General features: G+C 32.7%; 2 protein-coding genes across 2 annotated transcripts; one reads left to right on the forward strand and one right to left on the reverse strand.

The window, feature by feature from the left end:
* Positions 1 to 486: 486 nt before the first annotated feature.
* Positions 487 to 10429, forward strand: LOC106711555. Its single transcript, XM_045685258.1, has 11 exons — positions 487 to 756; positions 1057 to 1209; positions 2214 to 2336; positions 3007 to 3153; positions 3565 to 3621; positions 4118 to 4200; positions 4854 to 5024; positions 5398 to 5474; positions 5954 to 6061; positions 7194 to 7303; positions 8318 to 10429. The coding sequence occupies exons 1-11, from the start codon at positions 586 to 588 to the stop codon at positions 10166 to 10168; spliced, it is 3051 nt and encodes a 1016-aa protein (XP_045541214.1). The 5' UTR covers positions 487 to 585; the 3' UTR covers positions 10169 to 10429.
* A 3494-nt stretch (positions 10430 to 13923) lies between these two features.
* Positions 13924 to 27440, reverse strand: LOC106711554. The gene is made up of 9 exons (XM_045685364.1): positions 27347 to 27440; positions 20106 to 20283; positions 18960 to 19094; positions 17827 to 18564; positions 17122 to 17240; positions 16343 to 16474; positions 15288 to 15545; positions 14403 to 14516; positions 13924 to 14123 (listed from the first exon to the last, which is right to left on the reverse strand). The coding sequence occupies exons 2-9, from the start codon at positions 20280 to 20282 to the stop codon at positions 14036 to 14038; spliced, it is 1761 nt and encodes a 586-aa protein (XP_045541320.1). The 5' UTR covers position 20283; positions 27347 to 27440; the 3' UTR covers positions 13924 to 14035.
* Positions 27441 to 27739: the final 299 nt, after the last annotated feature.

A 27739-nucleotide genomic window follows, 5' to 3' on the forward strand; every position in this document is an offset into this window, starting at 1 on the left:
ACGGATTAACGAGTTAATGCCCAGCTCTGATTATTTCCACCCACACCATACTGGCCAGTCGGGGGAATAAAATCCTGAAATGTAGAAAGCGGAGGACTGCATAATGTGGAAGGCATTGGGGAAGGCCTGTGACCAGCAGTGGGCAGACAAAAGCTGATGATGAAAATGAAAATAAAAATAAAAATTTGCAATATTAAAGAAGATTGAGACATTTTTCTGACAGGAATGATATGTTTTGGTCAGGCTTTACATTAGTTTATCTAGAGAGTTTAAAAAGAGAAAAATATGCTAAACACAATAATTAATGTTTAAAAGTAAGGTTTGATGTCATTATTCTCTGAGGTAGTTTGCGTTTTTTTTTAATTTCTACTTAATTAAAAATCACCAAAAATTACTAATTTGTAAAACACTTAATCGAAGACTATATAATCTGTAATGATTTTTAGACTGTGGTTTTTTGCTTTGCTCTTTGACAAGTGACAACACCAAACACAAAACGTTTTTTGCTTTGATAATGGCGGAAAAGCGGCTGCGTTGTTTAGTTTTAATGCGTCTTTAAACCTATTTTCGAAATAATATTTAAAAATGAGTCGTTTTAGGACTTCTAAAATAGAGGAGAAGATAGCTTATGAGATTTTTCGATCATGTCGTCTTTGTGGGGCTGGTGCTGGTTACAAAATGCCGATAGTACAAAATGTCGACTTAGATGGGGATGTACCACTCACTCAAAAAATACGGGAATGTGTACAAATAGAGGTGAACTGTTATAATATATAAGACTTCTCTACCATATTAATGCTTTGAGTTTTTTTTTCACATAAACGCAAAACACATAAATCAATGATTATTTCTAAGTCGTAACATTTATTGACATATCGGCACATTACATTTCGTTTTATATGTAACTCTCCAACTGGAAATATAAACAATATTCATAGTTTTGTATTTACACTAATTTGTTTTAAAATAGAATTAATTTTATGATTATTAAACAGGTTAGTTATTTTCCCTCCATTTTTAAATTCTTAATATGTACTAAGATCTGATTGTTTACAGGTACACCAAGACGATAAAATGCCGCCTTTAATATGTGAGCTATGCGTCGACAAAGTGAATGATTTCTATGAGTTCTCCGAGATGTGTAAGCAGACAAATATGAAGACTAGATTACGTCTTGGTTTACCTCCACAGACAATGCCTAGAGGAGCGGTTAGTAAGCCACATCTAATCAACTTTTTCTCTTCTACCTTTTCACTAGACATGTGTGTTAATCAACTCTGTACTGGTTCTAAAGTTTAGGTTAGGTTAGGTTAGTGCTGTTGAGTTGCCAATCAACATTTAAATTGGCTGCTCATGTTTCATTGCAATGTATTATAACTATTTGCCATTGAGCCGCGGTCTACCTGGTGACTAGCAGATCACAAATTGAAACTCAAATCATAACTATGCATGTACAAGTTGAGCTGAGCTGTGAGTCGTTTCATACATGTTAACTGTGGGATAATTATGAGCATTATAAATAGTTATTAAGTCCATGTTATAGGTTTTAATGACTACCGTTCCTTACTTTACTTTGTCTTCCATATTTTCAGTGGTATCAGTATTATTATTTTGGTAGGCAACACATCTGCATTTGTGGATGTCTATGGTTAGCCATCACTTCAATATTTCAGCGAATCATTTGCCACATTAGAATACAAAAATTCAGTAATATAAATATTTATTTTTGCAACTGACTAACCACTGTATGCCTTGTCAAGGTATATACAGTTTTACTAGGCGTAAGGCGGGCTCAGTGGCCGCATTGCCTAAACCTTGTATTACATATCTTTAATTAACTTGTTTTTGCCCGCAATTCTGTCCCCATGGAATTAAAAAAAAAAACTTGAGAGGTGTCAAGGGCATCCCGGATGAAACGAAGTTCCTATGAATTTTCGTTATATATTGTCACGTCGTTGCCATGGTTACTATAGCAAAAAGTGTCGTGACAACTTTTCGTAAGAATTTTTTCCGTCTAGCCCCCTTTCACAACGCGCGATAAGGAACTTCGTTCCAAAAACATTTATATGTAGTCTGTGTGTTCTGTCAGACTATGTTCTATATCTACGCCAAAAATCATCAAGATTGATCCGTTGTGGAAATACCTCGTAACAAACATCCATCCATCTAAACTTTGGCATTTATAGTATTAATCTTTTTGTTTATAATTTCAGCCAAACGCTGGTGATTGTATCTTAGGTGTGACAGAAACAATATTTTCCAATGATGACTCAAATGAGCCAATAATAAAACATAAACAAAGCAAATCAAAGAAGGAGACATCTGACAAAGTTAAGGTAAGGAATTTGTTGCGGCAACACCGGTCCTAGGGGTTGACTGGCCAGTGCGCACAACGCAACCTTTTTTGTACATTTATTTTTCCTTCTTCTTGACATTTTATTCATTTTTTTTTATTAAAACAAAAAATAATCTTGTCATAATAAAAAACAGTTATTTATTTTTATCTATCAGAAAAATTCCCTGATTATAAATATATATATATATAAAAGTCAATATCGCAAAAAATGTCGCTTAAAACAAATAGCCTTTCACACCTCTTCCACCCAAATGTGGGGAACAATTTTGATAGGACTTTGTCTGGAAGGTAGTTGATGCATGTCGGCATGTTATAGGCTACTTTTTTATAGTTGGGTTCTACATATAAAGGTCAAGGTAGCAAATTGATGATTTTTACTTTTTTATATTAAAAGTTACCTCTTAGTTAACAACATGCACTAAATAAATATACATTTACATGTGTAAATGTTAATTTTTACTGAAGTAAAAAGGCTAATGCGGTCTTTTTTCCTATATAGTTAAAACTTTAACAGCCTCTCCTGAAAAATTGTCAATTTGCACATTGTACCTTTGATAGCAGCCATTGATATATTTAATTCTGACGAAGTCGCATGCAACCATTACTTTGACATAGTTTATTAATTATTTTATTTAAATGTTTGTCATCAGAATAAATCATCAGAGAATAATCGTAATTCTCGACATTTAAAAAGTCCAGAAGATAATAGACGTACCACCAGAAGATCTATCAGCAGCCCGACAAACATTCTCACTTTGAGGAACAGGAATTCTAAGGATCAGAAGAATGTAGATCAGGTAGATTTGTTTTTTTTTACATATTACAAGATGGCAAACGAGCAAGCGGCCACATTTCGCCGAAATGGCGAAGCGACCGCTGCCCATAGACATTTGCAATTGCAGATGCGTTGCCTACACTTAATCTACAAAGGAGGAGACTCACAAAAAGAGAATATTTAACCTTCCTATGCATCTCCTCCTCCTATAATAAAAGAGATGTGAAGAGAAAGAGAAGTAAAACAAGTCCTGTGTGAGACAGAGATGAGAGTGTAGTTGAGGCGTGTCTTCTGTAAGGTCGTGCTATTTCACTGAGAGAGGACAATTCCTACAACTTATGTTGTTGTTGATGACGTCTAACAATTTTAAATGTTTTTTAGGATATTTGTAGCAATTATATGATACTAGATTAAATGTCTCTTTTTTTCACAGCACATGAAGAAATCCTCCGAACCTTTGAAGTCGATTTTAAAGAAGGAAAAAATTAAAGTGAGTAATAAATTGTTTTTTTTTTGAACAAATCAATGTTTTTATGTTGTCCTTATTTATGTACAATCTTACTAATATTATAAACTAGCTGTCGCCTGCGACTCCGTACGTGGAATTAAAAAAAATATTAAGTAGTCTATGAGTTCTTTCAGACTATGTTCTACATCTGTGACAAATTTCATCAAGATCTGTTGAGATGTTCAGGAGATACCTTCAAACAAACATACATCTAAACATTCACACTTATAAAATTAGTAAGATGTGAATGTATGTATGGATGGATGTTTGTTATAAGGTGTCTCCAGATATAAATGAAATTTGGTATACATTTAGAACATAGTCTGGAAGAACACATAGGCTACTTATAAAGTTTTTTTTAAATTCCGCGCGGACGGAGTAACGGGCGACAGTTAGTCTTACGTAATAAAAAAAAAGTTTTTTCATTGATAATGACATTATCTGTTCATTGTCTTTGTAATATTTGTTACGTTTTCAGGAAGAAGATATTTTGGTGACACCGAAATCTAAAAGGGGAAGAGAAAGGGAATCAAGATCTAATTTACCAGTAAAAAGAGTCAAGTAAGTTTTGTAGTTTACTTACTTTTGAATTTAAAAAAAAGTATCCTATAACATTCCTCCGTACATCAGCTACTTTCCAGTCAAAGTACTGTCAAAATCTGTCTAGCCGTTCCGGAGATTACTTGTAACAAACGCAGACTTGCGGACATACAAATATAAAAAAATGGATCTTCTTATCTATATATATAGTCAGAAAGTTGTGTTAGTTACACTATTTATAACTCAAGATAGGTCGAACTGATTTAGCTGAAAATTGATGGGGAGGTAGCTTAGAACTAGGAGACAGACATAGGAACTTTTTTTATCTTGGGTGCATTTTTTTTATTCCGCGTGTACGGAGTCGCGGGTAAAAGCTAGTTAAACATAAAATGCATAATTTCCGTCATATATCGAATTTAAGGATCCTCTGTTTACTTATTTTCAACTTTATATTAAAACTAGCTTTTACCCGCGACTCCGTCCGCGCGGAATAAAAAAAAGAAAACGGGGTAAAAATGATCCTATGTCCGTTTCCTGGTTCTAAGCTACCTGCTCACCAATTTTCAGTCAAATCAATTCAGCCATTCTTGAGTTATAAATAGTGTAACTAACACCACTTTCTGACTATATATATAGGTGTACTAAACATTTATCTTTTTTTTTTGTATCAACAGAATAGAAGTACACCCAAGTACATCCAAGTTAAATAGAAGATGCAAGTCTCCTACCAGACATAGTACCAGGTCTCCGGACACAGATGACCTGGTATGCAGAGTTTGCAAAAGAACCTTCCATTCGAAAGGCCCATTTACTAATCATATAAAAACACATGAAAATGAAACTAAGTAAGTAATAATTTATTCCCTTCTAGAAGGGTAATTTTATTTGACTTAGAAGGGTAATTTTATTTGACTTAGAAGGGTAATTTTATTTGACTTAGAAGGGTAATTTTATTTTACTGAGAAGGGTAGTTTTTGACTGACGGAATAATACTTTTATTTAATACATAGGATGGTTTTGTTTTAAGAGCCTCGGTGGGTTAGGGGTTAAGCACTTAACTTGCAATCTGCAAGTCCTGGGTTCGAATCCCTCCATGTATTAATGTGTTTTTCTATTTACATATATACATTTATCTAACCCACGTTAGGATATTTTAGTACTTTTGTTTCGGTAGTGAGAAATTATTACTTCTATTTATGTGAAATTATAATTTTACAGGAATTCAAAAAGTAAAAGATCTCCGCCATTTGCAGAATTTAAATCCAAAAATAGGACGGAGAAAATGAAGCCTAAAGGTAAATAGTTATTTGTATTTTAGGTATTACTAGCTGTCGCCCGCGTCTCCGCTTGCACGGAATTGAAAAAAAAAACTGAATTAGTAGGCTATGTGTTCTTCCAAACTATGTTCTAGATCTGTGACAAATTTCATCAAGATCTGTTGAGACATTCCGGAGATACTTTCTAACAAACATCCATCCATCCATACTTTTATTTAGCCGACTTCAAAAAGAAGGAGGTTAACAATTCGACTGTTTTTTTTTAATGTGTGACCGCAATGCTCCGCCCCTGGTGGTCCAATTTTGATCAAAATTATTTTAATTGAAAGGAAGTGCTTGCAAATGGGTCCCATTTTTTTTTAATAACTAAAAGACTAGTAGATTTTGAATATAGCTTCAATTTTTATATGTGTAAGATAAGTTTTAAAACAGCGCCATCTATTTTTAAATCAAATTTAAATATAACTTTGAACAGCGCCATCTATAAATATTTTCAGGTAAAAGCGATAGTAAACAAAATACGTACAGTTGTTCCTGCGGCAGAGAATATTTGGCTAAGAAAAATCTTAGCAGACATCAAATGACTTGCAAGTTGAAGAAAAAAGGTAAAGATTTCTTACTTTAAAAAAAAAACTCACTGATCAAATGGCTAATGTATTTTGTGGATGTATGTATTAATTATATTTTAAATGTTTAGTTCCTAAATGTATTTTCGACTCTGGGTTTTGAGTCAACCAATAGATTGCTCATTAACTGTCTGTGACTCCGTCCGGATTAAAAAACATAAAGAGTAACCTATGTCTTCATCTAGACCAGTGTTTCCCAAAGTGGGCGATAACGCCCCCTTGAGGGCGTTTGAAACCTAGGAGGGGGCGATAAGAGGCCCAAAAAATGGGGGGCATTGAAATTAATTAAAGAAATGAAATTCTAGTTTTTAAGTTTTAGGGCTGAATAAAAATTAGGCGCTCTGAAATATAATTGATTTTCAACGGGGGCGGTGAAAGAAATAAGTTTGACAATCATTGATGTAGACCAGGGATTCCCAAATTTCTTACAAGTGACCCGCTTTTCCAAAATGAACTGTTACCTCAGACCCCCACATGTTCAAATTATCTACTTTTAACATCTATTATTATTATTAATTCTGACTTAAGTCAATAGAAGACAGAGTGAGAATTAGCAATGCTTTAAGTTCAATATCAACCACTTTGAGAATCCCCGATCTAGACTTGAGTGTCAAACTTATTTCTTTCACCGCCCCCTTTGAAAATAAATTAATTTCAGAGCCCCCTAATTTTTATTCAGCCCTAAAACTTAAAAACCACAATTTCATTACTTTAATTAATTTCAATGCCCCTCATATTTTGAGCCTCTTATCGCCCCTTCCTAGGTTTCAGACGCCTCCAAGGGGGTGTTATCGCCTACTTTGGGAAACACTGATCTAGACTATGTTCTATATCTATGCCAAATTTCATCAAGATCCGTTGAGTAATTCCGGAGATATCTTCAAACATACATCCATCCATTCGCCATTTATAATATTACTAGCTTTTACCCGCGACTCCGTCCGCGCGGAATAAAAAATAGAAAACGGGGTAAAAATGATCCTATGTCCGTTTCCTGATTCTAAGCTACCTGCCCACCAATTTTCAGTCAAATAGATTCAGCCGTTCTTGAGTTATAAATAGTGTAACTAACACAACTTTCTTTTATATATATAGATTATGATTGTTTCAGATGTAATTATAGATCCAAAATTAATGGCGAAAGTACGTCCATTACAAATAAGAGTTGCGAGATGTGATCCTTTATTGAAAAAATATTCTTCTATAGCTGAATTACCACTGGTAAGAAAATAATTATCATCATCAGCTCACTATACGTCCACACTAAGGGTCTCAGAGTCTACACTAAGTGAGAGATGACTATGTCATAGTCAACCACAGTCAAGTGTAGTGACTTCACACATATCATTGAATTTCTTCTCAGATATGTGCAGCATCACAATGTTTTACTTCACAGTAAGAACTTCGTATAAATGTACATATGTAAATAGAAAAACACATTGGTACATGACGGGATTCGAACTCAGGACCTGCAGATTGCAAGTCATTAACCCCTGAGCTACCGACGATAATAATTATAACAAGTTCCAATTCAAAACTCTAAACCATAGACAAAATGCACTTAACGTTGAAAAAAAAAAATTCTTTTAAAACTAATTTTCACTTCACTTTATCTCTCAATTTTTATAAAATATCTTATAAAGTTAAAAGCATCGGTGGCTTAGGTATTAAGTATTTGACTTGCAATCTGCATGTCCTGGGTTCGAATCCCGTCATGTACTAATATGTTTTTCTATTTACATATGTACATTTATCTGATGTTCTTACTGTGAAGTAAAACATTGTGATGTTGCACATATCTTAGAAGTAATTCAATGATATGTGTGAAGTCAACTCTCACTTGACTGTGGTTGACTATGACATAGTCATCTCTAACTTAGAGTAGACTCTGAGACCCTTAGTGGAGATGTATAGTGAGCTGATGATGATAAAGTTAAATATCAAAATGGCCGACATGTCCATGTTGTATGATAAATAACTGGTATTGTAGAGAAAGCTAAATAAAATATAGTAAAACAGTTAGCAGCCTAATTGTTTAAGATTGACAATTTTGCGGTCGTGGGTTCGAATCATGACATTCGACTATTGTGAAAAATCTTAACACAAATCTAGACCTTACTTAGAAATGTAATAATTAATTTATATCGTATATTAAAAAAATCCATGTCGGTTAATAATGATTTAGTCTTGTATATATACAAATAAATCTATTATCTATATCAAATTTGTTCACAGGTATTTGGTCTAGATAAAAATTGCACCTATCCATACTTGAGGACAGTAAAAACTGAACCGAAGACAGGTCGAGATGGTATGGTACGTATTGAAGATGAGATAAAAGATGTATTCTACGAAGCAGATTATATACATTGGGATTCAGATACAAGCAGTGACGGTGAAGATGAACCATACATTAAGAAAAGGAAAGTTCCAAACCTTTCTACGCTCAGTTTGAAGACAATATTCTCACCTAGGTACTTAGGCAGAGTACGTAGGAAGAGAAGAAAGGTTAAAACTGAAATAATACCAGAAAATCTAACACAAAATAAAGATATGTTCGATGTTGTAGACAGTTTTGATGATGTACATGATTTGGAACGGTTAAATGATTGCAGTTTTGATCAACTGTTTGGTAGCGCTTTACAGAAAATAGTTCCAGATGTAGAAGATAATTCAATGGAGGAAGGAAGCGATCATAAAGAAGATAGCAACGGTGACATTGTTAGTAAAGAAGGAAACAGTGATAAAGATGTAAATCTGAGCAAAGAAGAACACAACAGTGACAAAGAAGTAAGTCAAAAGAAAGAAGAAAATGGTATAGATAAGGAAAATAGTTTAAATAAAGAAGAAAACGGTAGCGATAAAGATGAGAGTCTCAGTAAAGAAGAAAATAGCAGTAACAAAGATATTAGTAATCAAAAGCAAGATAATAATATAAATAAAGAAGAAAATAGAAATAATAAACAAGACGACAGATTTATTGAAGAAGAAAATAGCAGTAAAAAGGAAAATAGCAGTCTCAATGAAGCTGTAAACGGAAACAACGAAGATGAAAGTATAAAAGATTTAAATGCAAAAGATAATGATGAAAGGGAACTAACAGAAAGATTAGATGAAAGTAATATTGAAGGTATAAATGAAACGAATAGTTTAAGTAAAGATACAAAAGATATTAGTGAAGATAAGAAAGATCAAAAAGTTATTAGTCAAGATAATTTAATAACAAATAATCAAATAGAAATAAGTAACAATACTAATATATTAAACAGTCCTGTTAAAGACTTAAATGATTCAAATGTTAAATCTCAAGTAGGCAAAATTGAAGATTTACCTGAAATTAATTCTAATATGGAAACTGAAGAAACAATCCAGAAAACAGACATAGAAAATGTAGAAAAACCTAAAGATACTAACAATTTTAATCAAGTAAAACATAATATACTATGTGATAGTGATTTAGTAAATAACAAATCAATTGATCCTTCAAATGAAGAAATAGTGAAAACTGATGAAAATCAAATAAAAACTAAAATTGAATCCATTTTAGACGATACAGAAAAACCAAAAAGTCCAGAAATAAGTAAAGAAACAATTATATCTTATAAAGAAATTCCAACAGAGATAAAAGATGAGGAATTAACAGATTTCTTAACAAATAAAGAAGATGAATTAATCACAGAAAATGATTTATTAGGAGAAAGAAACTTAAATTATACAGAATTAAGTCGAGATAGTACAGAATTTGATGGAAAAGATATGAATTTAAATGAAAATATAGACAAAAAAGATATAAATACATTCAATAAGGATACAGAAATCAATAATTTAAATATACAAAAAGATAAAACTGAAATGAAAGCAGATAAAAAGGATAAATCGGAAAATATGGCAGAAGATATTATGAAAGATATTCTAAATAAAGTTAGAGAAAATACAGAAGAATATTTAGTAAATGGAGAGAAGAATTCTGAAGAGAATACTTTGGATGATCAGAGATTAATGGATGAATTAGACGCACAAATCGGTGAAAATATTATGGAGAAACATATGGATTTGGATGATTTTAGTGAAGATGAAGATTTTTGATTAATAAATCATAACACAACTCAATATATAACTAACGGTAGGTTTCTAAGACCCAGAAATCTCAGTTTAATACATATTGTCTCTGTTTTATTCAATGATAATGACAGATGATATGTTGTATAAAGAGGTTGTGGTCTTAGAAACCAACAGTAAAAGGATTATGACAACTAGAAATGTGTAAATCTCAAAATTGGTACTAAAATTAAAGTCACATAGACTTGAACTATTGAGCTGTGGCTCATATTAAGGTACTATCACTGTGAGCCAAAAAATACTTGAGAGGTGTGTTGGGACACCCGGATGGAACGAAGTTCCTTTCAATTACTTAGTGAAGGAACCAATGTTTATTCTATGAATGAAAAACTTAAGTCTTCACAAGAAGTACATTTTATTTCTATGAATTTTCGTTATATATTGTCACGTCGTTGCCATGGTGATATAACAAAAAGTGTCGTGACAACTTTTCGTAAGAATTATTTCCGTCTAGCCCCCTTTCACAACGCGCGATAAGGAACTTCGTTCCAATAAGCCTCGAGCTGTCTGTTGATTTGCAGATTACAACTCGGAACACAAAACATAACTGAGCAGGTATAATTTGAACTGAGCTGTGTCATATCTGAGAAGAAAATTTAAAGATATATATGAATTAAACTCTAACTTAGAGAAAGCTGAGCCCCTCGGTGAGGATGTACAGTGAGCTGATGAATTTACTGATCTGCTTCACACATGTGAGCTGTGAACTGATCTGCAGGTCTACAATTTTAGTTGAATTACCTGTGCCTATGAGAAATGAAATGCCTTTACTCCTCGGAGTGTTATATTGGGATTTTTTTGTCTAAAAGGAAGCATGTCACAAGATCCTTGTCATATTATAGATGTCTTGTCAAATCTTGAGTCTGATTTTGTATGCCTAAATATAGATCTAACATATTTAGTATCAGATTTATTTGCGATAACGGCATCTTATTGAGCTAGATTAATTTGTTGGACTATAGTAAGGTTTTTTTAAACTGTCATATATGTAAAAAAGTTAAAGTGAATTAATTATTAAGGTTTTTTTAATAATTTGGATAAAAGGGATTTGATTTTATCTTGAAATTTTTCGAGATTTTTAATTTTCAGTTGGTATATTTTTAAGTGAAAATATCGTTTTAATTTGAAGATAAGAGTTATCATAGATTTTGTTGATTTAAAATATATTTTTTATCTGATTAAGATGTAATATATAACTAGATTATATTTTTAAAGAAAAAAAAATTGTGTTTGATTCTCAACTCGATTTTAAGACGGACAAATTTTACCTTATATGTTATATAAAAAGAGATTTGGTTTTAATTTTTGTTCATATATTTTTATTGTAAATAAATTTATAAAATTATAATTAATTACATAATGTTTTTATTATCCAAAAAATACTGCATGACATTGTTTAGTTAAACACATGTTTTAACCCTTTAACTGCCGTTAATTGATATTATTGACGTCAACGTGAAGATATGTTTCACCATAAATATGAATCACAACTATGGTTGCCAGGTCGCCAAACCTACTAGCCGGACAGACCAGCCAGTTTGGACGGACATTTGCGTAGAAAGGTCGGACATCCTATATTATTTATGATTTTCTCTCAGTGTTAATAGGTACACTCGTTTGGGAAATGTAAAAAGCCTAACAAAAGCCGGAAAACCGTTTATTTTGGCCGGACACGCAATCAAAAAGCCTACCTATGTCCGGCTTTATCCGGACTCTTGGCAACGCTATGTGTGACAAAATTACATTTCAACTATGGTTAGGAAATAAATGTTCTCTACTGTTCATTTTAGTGTAACTAATAATGCTTTAATCATAACATGTAATTTTAATCAATACAAATCGAACTTTCAAATCTTTAATTGAATATTAGATTCATTAAAGTTTTACTTAGCGACAGAAGAAGGCGGGAATTACGAAACATCAAGATGATTTTAAAATGTGTAGTAATAGGTAAGACATTTATTTTACAATTATAAAAAAAAAAACTTGAGAGGTGTGTTGGGACACCCGGATGGAACGAAGTTCCTTTCGATTAATTAGTGAAGGAACCAATGTTTATTCTATGAATAAAAAACTTAAGTCTTCACAAGAAGTACATTTTATTTCTATGAATTTTCGTTATATATTGTCACGTCGTTGCCATGGTGATATAGCAAAAAGTGTCGTGACAACTTTTCGTAAGAATTTTTTCCGTCTAGCCCCCTTTCACAACGCGCGATAAGGAACTTCGTTCCAAAAATGCCATGAATTCATTTGTTCATTTTTACTTAAAAAGATGTTATTTAAGGTCTTCTGCATAGATGCAGTGTACCATAAAAGTTTGACGTCTCATCGAGACTCAATTTTCGATGTATAATTTTGTTTGGCAAATGACAACACTGAGGGAATTTACGTCAAAAAATGCCTTAGAAGGCCTATTTTCCCGCTCATTTTTATTCTCCGGATTAGATCTCTATAGATTATTAAAATATTTTTGTTTTAGTTGTAATCATTAACGCATCATTGGGAAATTACTACCAAAATCAAGAACACTTAAATATCAAAGAAAACTTGCAATTATTTATGCAGCAGTTTTATCCAATAGATATTGTTGTTGATGATAATGTAGGAGACATGTTGAGGGAAACTAGTAAAAAAACCAATAAAACAAGCCGTTTTTTCAGTTACTTTTATGGTACGACTACCACACCGACTACTACTAGAGATCCAAGAATTTTAGGTTTTTTATATGATTTAAAATCAATTTTGGAAACATTAGATAGGGTTGGTGAAAAATTGTCTCATGTAATAAGATTTATTAGTTCTATTAATCGTAATTTCTTACCTAGAAGTTTGAAAATACGTATAAGAGATCGTGTAAAAAGACAAAATACAGATAAAATATCAGAAGTACAATCAAATGTCACAGATAAAATAAATATACAGCCAAAAAATATGACGGAAATAAATGGTAGAAGAATGCATTTGTCAAATTCGAATTTAATCAAAGCTGAATTGCTTAATTATTTAGAAGAAAGTTTTAATGATATTGAAGAAAATGTAGAATCGTTAAAGAGATTTAAGCAATTGCTTTTTAAAAATGTTCCGTATAAAGTAGGTTATATATTAACTAATTTGGCAGTTAATTTGCGGAATTTAAAGGAAACTATTAGAAGAAATGAGGAATTATGGAGCAAAGAAGAAATTTTAAATGTCTATGACCGTTTGAAAGCTATTCAAAGTGTTATAACAAATCTTTTAAATACATCACGAATGTATAAATAAAGAAATCAAGAAATGAAATGCAAAAAAAATTGAATGAAAAAAAAGTTTTCATTTTGGTTTTATTTATTCAGTCTATACAACAATTTTTAATCTATACTTATAAATAATTATAATTATAAAAATTCACCATAGACTTATAATTTACGATCATAGAAACATTATCTTATGTCATCTAAAGCAATGATCTCTTGCTAATTTGTAAAGAAACAATCTTAAACAAAAGTCTATAGTAAAAATACTAATATTACTAGTAATTCAAAAAGTTTTCGTGTAAAAATACTTATTTTGATACTACAAAAATGTCTAAACGAAAAATTATTAAACATTAAAGAACGACTTAAAATATTCATATAATATTTGCGCCATTTTCGTTACTTATTTTTTTTCACATCTATGCTTGTAAATGTCAAAACATAAATAAATTTTGTCCTTTCAAATGTACATTTTTTATCTCATATTTATGCATTTTATTTAATTCTAAAAACATTAAACATGACAACACTTGTAACAGTCACTGGTCATAAATAATAAAGTTGCTATTTAAAAAATATTCTACAATTTTAGTAGAATTTATTTCAACGTTTTATTTGCAAGCATCTTTTTAGTTGACTGCACGATAGTGTCCATGACTACAGATGCTGCGTTCACTTTACTACATCTGGAAAAAGGGAGGAAAATTTATTAAAACATAACATATTTTAGAATTAAATTGACTAAACTTACATTAAACATTAATATTAGTAAAGTAAAGTTTTGAAACCGTCAGAGACCCTTCTTCAAAGTGACTGGAATTTGGACTAACTATACGTTAGTAAAATCATTAAATTGTTATTAATTAATTTTAATTATGAGTGAATTAAAAAACATCGCAATACAAAAATAATTATTCAAATTACAGCTTGTCTATGGTATAAAGAACAAAGGTTATGTTGCTCACCTTGGGAACATATCTTGACATTTGAGTTCAGTCCATCCAGTCAGAGCTTCGTAAAGCATTGTGTCAAATGCTCGATCTGTGGACAGTTCTCCTGTCAGCATACGGAGAGCTAGACTGTAAAGAGTCAACATTTTTAAGTATTATTTCCAATACTAAAAATAGTACAAAAAACATCAGTCACTTAACGCATATCAGAGTTTTTGTCCTTAAATTAAGTTAAGACACTTACTGAATAAGACAACATATTAAGTTATTAATAAATATGTAAACTTAAATTACATTCATTAAAATATAATTACATAGGTAATTGTTTTTATCTTGTAAATTATAATTTCACTGGCGTTATTATGAATTATTCTTACTTTTTTTATATCTTAAGGTGGCATATAAGCAAGCCTTAACCTGAATTCGCTGAAATAGCGAACTGAGCGCTGCCCATACATATCCGCAAATGCCGACCTTTAATCAATTGAGGAGTGGACGCACAAAGCAAGAGTAATCTCTTCTTCCTACATGTCCCCTCCTCCGTCAAATCCACTTAAAATTTGCCATCTTTTATTAATAAGAGAAAGGTGGGAAGAGAAAGAGAAGTAAAACAAGTCCTGTGTGAGACAGAGATGAGAGTGTAGTTGAGGCGTGTCTTCTGTAAGGTCGTGGTATTTCACTGAGGGAGGACAATTCCTGCAACTTATGTTGTTGTTGATAAATACCAATATTAAATTACTGTTATCTGTACTTTCTATACTTTAATAATAAGACTAGATAAAGATTTAAACAAGGGACGATTAATGCAGTTCACAATGTTATAATTATGTTCATAATTGATTGTACGATTTTAAATTCAATGAAAACTTTAAGTAGTTACTTAATAATTAATAAACTTACCCATTAATTCTAGCCATAGTACCATACGGAGCATTCAATTTAGAAGTCGCAATCAAATTCTTGCAATACAAATACCAAACGCAATCCAAATCGGTATAAACTTGAGTGTTGTTGCTGGTATCACTGGAGCTGTCATTCTTGTTGAAAGATGTTTGCAGATGATTGAGAGCTTGAGTGTTGCCATCTATATTGCGGGAGAGTTGATTCTGTATGTTGGTATTTATGTTCTCTTTATTCGATAACTGTGTTAGAACTTGCCTAGAAGAAGTAATGTTTTGCAAAATAAAAATAAATAATTCGTATGATAAAAGATATTTGTTACATTGACTATAATTTTTATTTGGCTTTTACTAAATCAGACTTAGAGGTGAGTAACATAATCAATACATAGTATAAAACAAAGTCGCTTTCGCTGTATGTCCGTATGTATGCTTAGATCTTTAAAACTACGCAACGGAATTTGACGCGGTTTTTTTTAATAGATAGAGTGATTCTTAAGGAAGGTTTGTATGTATAATAAATGCATAATATAGTAGAGAAACACTGATAAATTTAAAGTTTTCTAATGTGATGTCGTAAATAAGCACGTTTTTTTGCGCTTATATTGCAAACGCTGGCTGAACCCTACGAGATAGACCAAAATAATGTACTACAGTATTGTTCACCTTAAAAAGTTCAACAAAAAATTCCGCGATGGTATATGTCTATCTCTTAGGGATAACCCAGCATAACCATTTTTATTCTTTTACGAAGTGATTTTAAACAATACAGCATTAATCCTTATCCATTTAAGTACCTTAAATAAATTGTGCATTTATTCTGTAGTAGGTATATTTTGCATTGCACCCGTGCGAAGCCGGGGCGGGTCGCTAGTTGAGTTATAAATTCGAGGAAGCTGGTTTTCTAAAAATTTTGGATAGATTTGACGTTCACAATGCAATTATGTTGATTCAAAGTAACATAAATACGTACTGCATAGCTATAATGGTGACAGTTTGTTATACAATATTCACATTTTAAGTGGGTAGCGAATTAAATTCTTCAACTATACTTACTTGGTATTCTTATAAGCCCTGCCGAGGTGTATGGCAGCGCGCGCTGTACTCAAGCCGATTTCTAAGACGTTATCTAGAAGATTCTTGCCGAAGTCAAATTCTTCTGCTGTTTCTGGACGATTTTGACGTTTTCTGAAAGTATTTAAGTTCGACAAGGATCTTGTGGAGGTAGGTAAATATGTGAACTAACAATGTCATATTGACAGCTTTATGTTTTGACCAATAAAGGAGCGGCAATTGCACAATTTAATGTTGCCATATTCATAATTTCGAAATTCCATCAAAAACTGTCACCGATGATGACATAAGGTTTATATTCCTATGTTTGGTTCCTATCTATTAAGACAGTAAGGATATTATGACTAGAACTCAGGTCATAAGGTTTCATATCAATTATTTGAAGTTACAACATGGACAACTTTCGGAAGTTAAAAATTACTGGTCCCCGTTAATGTAAAAAAAACAGCTATTAGATCCTTTTAGGAATGACAACAGTAGTAATTGAAAGTTTGCATATGGCAATCATTAATACTTAGACACTGACATATATGGACAGGCTAAAAGGTAAGATATTTTGTGCCTATTTGATTTTTGACATTTTGAAGCTGAAGCTTCATTACCGCATATAAAAATTAATCGAGTTGGTAACAAGTAACTAGAGTTTATATGTAGGCTTAATGTATGTCAGTGTCATTTTGGACAAATGAGGTGTCATTTGATTCCCCGAAGTGTCATAGTGAGTAGTTATTTGGATTTAAAAAAAAATTAATTAAACTTACGCTATCATTTCCTGATGGTATATTTCACTTTTCTTGGCTTCTATTTTCCCTGGTTCTAAGAATAAAGCGTTGAATGCAAACACTTCGGGGTCTTTTAACATTTTTACTCTTGCAGCTTCCTAAAATATTATAAATTCTTTACGTATACGTTTCTATACGTAATAGAAAGAGACAGCAACTCAGTAAAGCTTATAAGGTATTTTTTGTGATAACAAAACTACTAAGTACTAAACTTTGTATTGAAAAAAAACTTTTTTTTTATCTAATACTCTCTTTTTTGTACTCTGGTGAACCCGTTGTTATATTTTTAGAAATTGTATTTCCACAAAATACGTCAAATTATTGTCAAGATAAGATATAATGACGGTAAAATAAAATGTTAAATTTCTCGCTCTCTTACACCAAAGCCTGGTCTTTTGGACGTCAGAGAGTCTATCTGGACCAAATTAGGAAATTATTGGTTTATACAATAAACCCTTGAAAAAAATATTTTTTTTAAAATTCAAAGTCATGTGATATATTATTAATATTATAAATGAATATGTTTGTATGGATGGATGTTTGTTTGAAGGTATCTCTAGAATGACTTAACAGATCTTGATAAAATTTGTCACATATGTAGAACATAGTCTGGAAGAACATATATGCTACTTATTAAGTTTTTTTTAAAGCCACAGCTAGTCACTATATATTAAAAATCCTTACCTGATTTTCCCAGGCCATTAATTGTATATTATGTAACAACATCACATCTAATGTCAAAATACCAAACGATAACAGATCTGTGCTATTACTTAAAATAACTTTCCTCGTATTAACTTGAGTATTATTATCACTTAAATATATCTCTTTTAATTTATTCATAACTTTAGATATATTCCCTTCTACAATACTATCGTTTAAAGCTTTCAAAACTTGTCCGAATTGATTATTAGAGTCTCTTTTTTTATTATTAGCCACATCAAAATCTGGATCAGATGTTATCCAATCGTGAAGTTCTTGTACTTTTTCAATTAAATAACTAGTCATCGTATTACTTTCCATATAATCTGCATATAAATTATCATCGTTATAATATTCTTCGTAATCTGTCTCATATCTTCTATATCCTACCAAAGGTTGTCTATTGTCTATAATTTCCGGTAGTTTCGATTTGAATTCCGGTAGTTTCTGTTGTGGATATTTCGCTTGATCTTTCTTTTCTATTTTCTTTTCCGCATGATGTAATGATGTGTCGTGAATAGGATGTAGTTGTGGTTTTGATACGAGACTTATTGCTTTTTTGTTCTCTCTATTAGATACTATATTTTTAAATATTGATAGTTTTTGTATTATTGGTTCTTGGATTTCATTATCTAGTTCAGTTGTGGTTTGTATTTCTTCTGTTGTTGTTTTTATTGTAGTTTTTCTTGGATCCGAACGTGGATTTGAATACACAGGTTCCTAGAAGATTGTTCTATGAATTACATAATGAAAATTATAAAAAAAAAATCATTTGATACAATAAAGATGGATTTGTACAATATCAATATATTATGTAAAGTATAGCCTAATGGTTAAGAGTACAGAAATCCTAAGTGGCGGTGTGTTCGAATTCCACCATTCGACTATTTTCAAAAATCCTAGAACAAAATCTATAACTAAGTTGGAATGATCACAAGATATAAAGTTTCTGGGCGTACTCTGTAAAATATCAGATAGGCAACACATCTGTAATTGCGGATGTTTATGGGAAGCGGTCACTTTGCTATTTCAGCGAATTTAGATGACCGCTTGCTCATTTGCCACTTTATAATAGAAAAAAAACGTTATATATTTCTACATATTGTTCAACTTACCGGTGCTTCGAAGACCTCTTGTGTGTTATACGTCTCTGTCGCTCCCCATTTAGTTATAACAACAGTTGCGAGTACGAGCGCAGCACAAACTGCGAAACAGGATGCGCTTGCGATTATCCAAACCTTTAGTGGTACCTGAAAAGTTACAACCTTCAGTTTCCATGAAGAACTAAGATACAAACAAACCCTATGAACATAGATCAGCATTGATGAGTCAAAAACTTAAAAAATTGGTACATAAATTGAAACACCCCTTTATCATCGACTGACGACGCCATTTTCACAGAATTTTTTTCGGTTTTCGTCTCTCTTTGTAGTTTGTAACGAAACGCTGAATTGAAAACTATAATTAACCACGAACTACTTCACCTTGCTTTGTTTCGATTTAAACGCGTCTATTAATATTACGTGACAGTTAATTCTATCTATATTATTAGTTCCAATTCTCACCACCGCTACAAACCGCTATCATCAGCGCCAAAATGGCGAAAATCAAACAGGCACAAAATACTACTCTTATATCCAGTCTATTTATAGAGGTCAGTGCCACTTAGTCATTGGTTGGTATAGTTAAAAACTAAAAAATAAATCAAAACTCTATGGTTTACTTGATTTTAGCCGTTATAATGTCATAAAAAATAACCGTTAGTCTACGACCGAATTCGTAATTCGAAACGCTATAGGTACAATTAAAAAAAACTAAATTAGAAATTGTTATTCGTGGATGAACGATATTTGTAGAACATGAATATAACCGTTTATATGAAGTTAATTAATTTTAAAGACTTAAGACTCAAAGCCTGTTTTAGAATTTCCGGCGCCTTGGGCGAGATTTTTGCGACGCCTCCTTTATTTGTTGTCGGGGGAAATCTTCCAAAGATAGGGTATCTTAGTTGGCATCACAGGTGTGGATGTCTTTGAGCAACGGTCGTCTAGCTATTTCAGTGAATTCAGGTGGCCGTTTGCACGTTTGCCACCTTTTGATATGTAAAAAAAAACTTTTGTGTTGTAAACTTCTTTCAGAATTTTACTGGATTCGGGTAACCTCTGCTTCTTCATTTGTCGATCCTTCAAGTTTAATTCTCCCAATGGAACACCGCCAACTTCTGCCGTGGACATTTTATACCTACGGTTGTTGACACTTACACTAGTTTTTGTTGGTATTCTGTCACACACCGGTCTCGGCGGGAGGGGTCTACGCGCACGATCATTGATGGGGGCCGTAGTACCCACAGTATAAGCCCCCCATGATGGTGTCATAGTTGCCCGACTGTCACACGAGGTGGACGACGGTGGACGCTTCTCGTATTCGTATTGAAACATTCTGAAAATTAAACAACATATTAATTAATTGTACATTCAAAAACAACAGAATTTAAGGGCTAGTCGGCAGCTTAATAAAACTAGACCTCAGTTAACACGCCCCCTGCTGCCCTAAGCGCGTACAAACACGCATACAAGATTTTCCTTTACTGCAAGAAAGGCAATATTTAGTCATTCAGCTAGACCTTTTTTTATATCATGAGGCAAACGAGCAAACGGCCCATAGACATCCGCAAATGCAGATATGTGTTGCCTACCTTTAATCAACGGAGAAGGGGACGCACAGAAAGAGGATATTTCTCCTTCCTATGCGTCCCCTCTTCCGCTAAATCCACTTCCCCTTCCCATCCTTACGGTCTTTGTTTCTATAGCCGATATGTTGTTTTTATAGATGTAATATTATCTTGACTAGAAATAGCAAGATAGGCGTGGAACTGTTACATGTCCTGATTTCTTTAATTACAAACATTGTCTAGACATTTAAATGCACTAAACAAATGTAAGAAGAAAGTCTTAATACTCCGTTGTCACGCAAATAACGCCTTATAGTGCGACCAACTTGTCTGTCCCGGTGAGAGGCACTGCTATCAGTCAGTTCTGCCAGACAATAAGCAAAGCTACTTAGACATGTAAAATCACACACGACAAGACAGCTACAGGATCTTGTGATTTGACATACATAGAGGTGTGATACAGATCTATAGTCAAACACTGATATCTGACCCGGTTGAGAGACACTGTTATTGTAGTTAATTCTGTCATAAATATGTAAAAACTACAAGGGCAAGAAAATGGCATGAAAAAACATGACATGACAGATACAGTACGCAAAGGGAAATTTTTTGACGTTGATAGGGTTGCGGTAGTGAGCTGCCATAATTTAGTTTCACTTATGCCCACCGGGTCAGATAAGCTAATCGGAGTATAACTGCATTTTCTCTACAATATCGTGTAATTTGTCAAACCTGTAGTTAAACAATAAGAGTGGTTTTCGCTTGGCAAATGTTTGAAATTCCCACGTTGTAAGGCTTGGTGTAGGAAAGCGCAATTAAAAAAAGAGAAAGGTCTGGAACAATAGTATAATCACTAAGGGAATTTCATATCCATACATCTCCAAACCTGTCATTTGATTACGATACACCTTTTCTGTAATAATATTAATCTAATGTTTGTTTTCTTATAATCTATTATTCCTTCAAATCCTAAACACACAAATAAGACTTCAAAAAAAGAAATACATTGATAAATATCGGTCAAATCCAATTTTAAGCCGACTTCAAAAAAGAAGGAGGTTATCAATTCGACTGTATTTTTTTTTCATGTGTGTTACCGCGAAACTCCGCCCCTGGTGGTCCGATTTTGATAAAAATTATTTTAATCGAAAGGAAGTGCTTGCAGATGGGTCCCACTTTCTTATTTTTTTTATAATTAGAAGACTAGTAGATTTATAAGTAAACATTTTAAAAGTATGAAGAGTACCTTCCATAAATCGATAGGGAATATTTAAACAAACTTTGAAAAAGCGCCATCTACCGATAAATATATTCATCAAAGGCAGTGTGTAGTTTTATAAAGATTTCCGCATGTTATACATTTCTTTGAGTTACGCTTTTCAAGTTATATAAAGTTATATGACCCATTTCTGAGGCGTTAGAAAGATATAGTTGCGACGAGAAAGAGAGGATTGCGAAACTTTATTTATCTTACTAATGTTATAAATGCGAATATTTAGATAAATGTATGGTTGGATGTTTTTAAAAGGTATCTCCAAAACGGTTACATAGACTGTGCTAAATTTTGGCCTAGATTAAAACACAGTTTGGAAGAACAAATAGGTTACTAAGTTTTTTAACTCCGCGCATATGAAGTAGCGGGTGACAGCTAGTATTTTATAAAATGTTAAGCTTTATTATAAGTGTTGACAAAATGTTTCCTAACAAGTGTCACTACAATCGAAACTCACACTAATACCCTTTTTGCACAAAGCAACGTAACTTTTTAAACCTAATATTGTATCCCTGCGTCGCAAGTAGGGATGCCAGGTCGCCAAACCTACTAGCCGGACAGATCAACCAGTTTGGCCGGACATTTGGGTAGAAAGGTTGGACACCCAATATTATTTAGGATTTTGTATCAGTATTAATAGGTACACTCTCGTTTGGGAAATGTAAAAAGCCTAACAAAAGCCGGACAACTCGGACACCGTTTATTTTGGCCGGACACGCAATCAAAAAGCCTACATATGTCCAGCTTTATCCGGACGCCTGTCAACGCTAGTATCGCGACTAATAATCAATATATATAAAAGAAAGTCGTGTTAGTTACACTATTTACAACTCAAGATCGGTCGAACTGATTTAGCTGAAAATTGATGGGGAGGTAGTTTAGAACTAGGAGACGGACATAGGAACTTTTTTATCTTGTGTGATTTTTTTTAACCCGCGCGGACGGAGTCGCGGGTAAAAGCTAGTACCGACTATACGTCAAATGTATATATTTGTTCCGCCATCTTGAAAATCACGGCGACTTTTTTTGCGACAATCTTCAAAAATAATTTGCGAGCGACTGGTTTTGGCAAATCACCGGGTTTCGAAGGTTTACGTTGCTTTATGTGCAAAGGCATATTGAAGTCACTTTTATTTATTTAACTCTCTAGTTTACCATATACTTGATTAGGAATCTGTAAGTTAATTTTACGTACCATTTCACTTGCAAATGTATCTTAGAAACTTCGCTCCACTTGTCTACTAGAGAACCGTAACCGAGGTCAACGAACTCTATTCTATCTCACCACACCACGCTGTACATAGGGATAGTACTTCAGTCAGTTTATAATATTACTAGTCATATTATAAACTGATTACTTAAAAAATTAAACAGTGTTCGAATTAAGGTATTCAAGGCTTGTTACATACATAGGTCAAATAATCTACTCCTTTGGGTTTTGGGTATGAGCAAAAACTATCATTTCAAAGCAATAACCCAACCATTTAAAAAGATCAGTGTACAATAGACACCATAAGGAATAGATAAAAATGTTTTAAGATTCGTCTACAGTTCATAGAAGTTAACTTTTGACTCCAATTAATTTATGATCTTAAAGGCAGTCTTCGAATATGGCAACACTATGCCGATGTATCGGCGCAACACTAGACATACAAAAATATCAACACTTACGTCCCCTCACTACAGCTGTCACACTTGGTTTTGGTAACTTTAGCGCGCGATTCGGCGCCAAACGATCATTATGAACAATGTCTAAAACTACAAAAATTAGGGTAACTAGACCACAATCAACCACGCAAGTACATAACGATATATAAAAGAAAGTCGTGTTAGTTACACTATTTATAACTCAAGAACGGCTGAATCGATTTTACTGAAAATTGGTGGGCAGGTAGCTTAGAACCAGGAAACGGACATAGGATAATTTTTACCCCGTTATCTATTTTTTTATTCCGCGCGGACGGAGTCGCTGGTAAAAGCCAGTATATATAAAATTTAAAAAAAATATTGGTAAAGTGATGATCGAACTTGGACGTGTAGATTACAAGTCAAGTGCTATGCGTCTAAAACACTGACTGGCAGTGGGGTAAATGAATTATTTCAGACCACCCATTGACTTAAAGACTGTAAAAGCAGTGTAACAAAGAACTGTTGTTCATTAACAAACATCTGTTGTATTCAGTAATGTTTAATGGCTTAAATACATCCTTTCCATCACAATCAGAGTTACTCAGAGATGTTAATTGATGAGTAAGGGGATCCCTCAGTGTTTTTTTTATATTATAAGGTCTTAATTGGTCGAAATAGTGGAGTCGATGCCCATAGTCATCTGTAATTGTAGATCCGTTGTCTAATTTTAATCGACAAAGGAATAGACGCATAGAAATAAGATTTCCCCTTCCTATGCGTCTCTTCCTCCATTAGATCCACTCCCTCCTCCTATCATTCTCTTATAATAAAAGGATGGAAAGGGAAAGACGATTAAAATCAGGTCTTAGTGCAGGTAAGAAGTTCGAATTCATATTACCATTTATATATATACTAATGTTATAAAAATCAGAGATTTGTACTTTTGTATGTAACGGATAAACTCAAAAACTACTGAACCAATTTAAAAAATTCTTTCACCATCAGAAAGCTACATTATCACTGAGTGACATAGGCTATATTTATTACTAGAAAAAGTTTTTTTTTCATTCACACAGACGAATGTATTTTAAGTTTTTTTGGTACAAATTTGTAAGTACGAGTATATTAGTAATTTAGAGTTACCTATACTAATATTATAATGATTTGTTTGTTTGTTGGCATTAAATGGACTCCGAAACTACTGAACAGATATGTAATATTATTTCACTGTTTGGAAGCTACACTATGCCCAGGTGACATCTTACTAATATTATAAATACGAATGTTTAGATAGATGGATGTTTGTTACAAAGTATCTTCAGAACGGTTGCACTGATCACGTTGAAATCGCATGAAAGTAGAACATAGTCTGGAAGAACACGTAAGTAACAAATTAATTTTTTTTGGAACGAAGTTCCTTATCGCGCGTTGTGAAAGGGGGCTAGACGGAAAAAATTCTTACGAAAAGTTGTCACGACACTTTTTTCTATAGTAAGTATGTTAACGACGAATGAGCGCTACTTCACCATGGCAACGACGTGACAATATATAACGAAAATTCATAGAAATAAAATGTACTTCTTGTGAAGTTTTTTATTCATAGAATAAACATTGGTTCCTTCACTAATTAATTGAAAGGAACTTCGTTCCATCCGGGTGTCCCAACACACCTCTCAAGTTTTTTTTTAATACCGTGTGGACGGAATCACGTGCGAGAGCCAGTATATTTATTACTAGATTTTTTAATTCCGCGTGAAAGAAATCGCTTCCAAATCTTACTATACAATATTTTTACATTATATATTTTGTTCTATATAAATATATAATCGAATGACATGCACTTCGTTACAGTTTCAACATGATATTACAATTGCAAAGTGGGGTCAGCAGTGTCAACATACTTTGTTATATATACGTTTTAAATAAACATTATTGTGGCTTTCGACTGCAGTGACTTATATTGAAAAATACCTTTTGCACGCGTGGAATTAAAAAAAAACTTAGTAAGCCTATGTGTTCTTCCAGACTATGTTCTATATATGAGCTAAATATCATCAAGACCCTTTGAGCGGTTCTGGAGATACCTTCTAACATCCATCCATCTAAACTTTTACATCTATATATATAAAAGAAAGTCGTGTTAGTTATACTATTTATAACTCAAGAACGGCTGAATCGATTTGACTGAAAATTGGTGGGCAGATAGCTTAGAACCAGGAAACGGACAGAGGATAATTTTTACCCCGTTTTCTATTTTTTATTCCACGCGGACGGAGTCGCGGGTAAAAGCTAGTCTTATATATATAAAAGAAAGTCGTGTTAGTTACACTATTTATAACTCAAGAACGGCTGAATCGATTCGACTGAAAATTGGTGGGCAGGTAGCTTAGAACCAGGAAACGGACATAGGATAATTTTTACCCCGTTTTCTATTTTTTTTTCCGCGCAGACGGAGTCGCGGGTAAAAGCTAGTCATTACATAGAATAAAGTGGTGTTAGTTACACTATTTATAACTCAAGATCGGTCGAACTGATTTAGCTGAAAATTGATGGGGAGGTAGCTTAGAACTAGGAGACGGACATAGGAACTTTTTTTTTATCTTTTTTATCTTGTGTGCATTTTTTTTATCCCGCGCGGACGGAGTCGCGGGTAAAAGCTAGTTTATAATATTTATTAGTAAGATATTATCATTCCTTTTTATTTTCTTTAAAAAAAACAGAGACAACATATATCTTATCAAGTCGAAACTCGTAGTTAGGTTAATAAAGGACATTTAACTGCAGCATTAGGGTCCATTCACACAGACCGGGGCGAAAGCAGAGCAGACTTTTATCCCATAAAAAATTGTACTTAAAAATAAGGTTTTATTTTAATTTTCACGACTCTTTTTTTACATTTGCTCTTGATAAAAAGACTCGCAAAATAAAATTATACTTTGTTTCAATCGTATAAAGCTTAATTTTATTAGCGATAAAAAATCTGCTCTGATCTCCGCCACGGTATGTGTGAAAGGAGCCTTAAGCTGCGTTTTGAGTCAAATTCATATTATTATTTCAGTTCATTATGTCTATGGTCAAATTGTATGGTCACAAATGAACTATGACGTGCCCATTTCATTACTTGGTGACTTTTTTTCTTTCATTTATTCCTCTATAATTGTCGTATATATATTGTTACTTTAATAGGACTATGTTAATTACGTTTTTCATAAGGTGATTGTAATAATTTAAGCCACGGTTTCAAATTATATGAACATAAATAAAAAAAAAAACTTAAGTTATCTTGGATATAGTGTGACATTGAGATCTAGCCGTGGGAACTTAATAGTAGTTACGGTGTTTTGTTAATTATTGTATTGGTGCTTAAAACCAGGGTTATTTTTGTTATATTTTGTTACTAGCTGTCGCCCGCGAATCCGTCCACACGGAATTTAAAAAAAAAAACTTATAAGTAGCCTATGTGTTCTTCTCGACTATGTTCTACATCTGTGCCAAATTTTATCAAGATCCGTTGAGCCGTTGCGGAGATACCTTTTAACAAACATCCATCTAATCTAAACATTCGCATTTATAATTTTTTAAACTTATAAAATTTGTCAAATATTCGTTGGCTGCACACGACTGTGCATTTGCCTTATGTCATTACAAATAATTAAGCCGTTTCCCGCTCTTTATTACTTGAGCCGGTTTTGGCGGATAAAGTTTTTTGATATTTGTTGTAAAATAAATTAAATCAGTAAAAAACGATTATTTTTTCACTAAAAATATAAAATACCCAAAACAAAGTTGACTGTTTTTTATTTTAATGTTTCATTTAAAAAAAATCGTAGTATAATTATGTAGATGCCTTTGCGAAAGAATACAAAAACCTTTTAAGAATTCAACAATAAAATTTTCATAAATAAACAAAATAAAAAACAAATACCCACCTGTCACTTCCTTATTCACCAATAAATGGTTCAATTTATAAAATTATATAAAAACAAATACACATCACAAGCACAAAACGATTTAATTAAAATAAACAAATTAAATGTCAAATTATGTGCGCGTTTTGTTTTTTTTTTCGAATTAAAATGCAAAAGCAGCTCGCGCGTGCGGCCAACGCTGTTACCGGTTTTTGCCCGACTAAAGAATTGTCAACGTAACTGTACTTAGTTGTGAAAGTTTTGCTCAGAGAAACATAAAGTGTAAGTAAATACAACTATGGATTTTATCGAAACAATTTTTATCCTTTTCATTCGCTTTCAAAAGAGAGAGATAACAATAAGTATTATAATTATTTTATTTTAATTTCCAGCAAATTTTTTAATCATGTACAA

This window comes from Papilio machaon, chromosome 29 (genome assembly GCF_912999745.1).
Source record: "Papilio machaon chromosome 29, ilPapMach1.1, whole genome shotgun sequence".
NCBI classification, from domain to species: Eukaryota; Metazoa; Arthropoda; class Insecta; order Lepidoptera; family Papilionidae; genus Papilio; species Papilio machaon.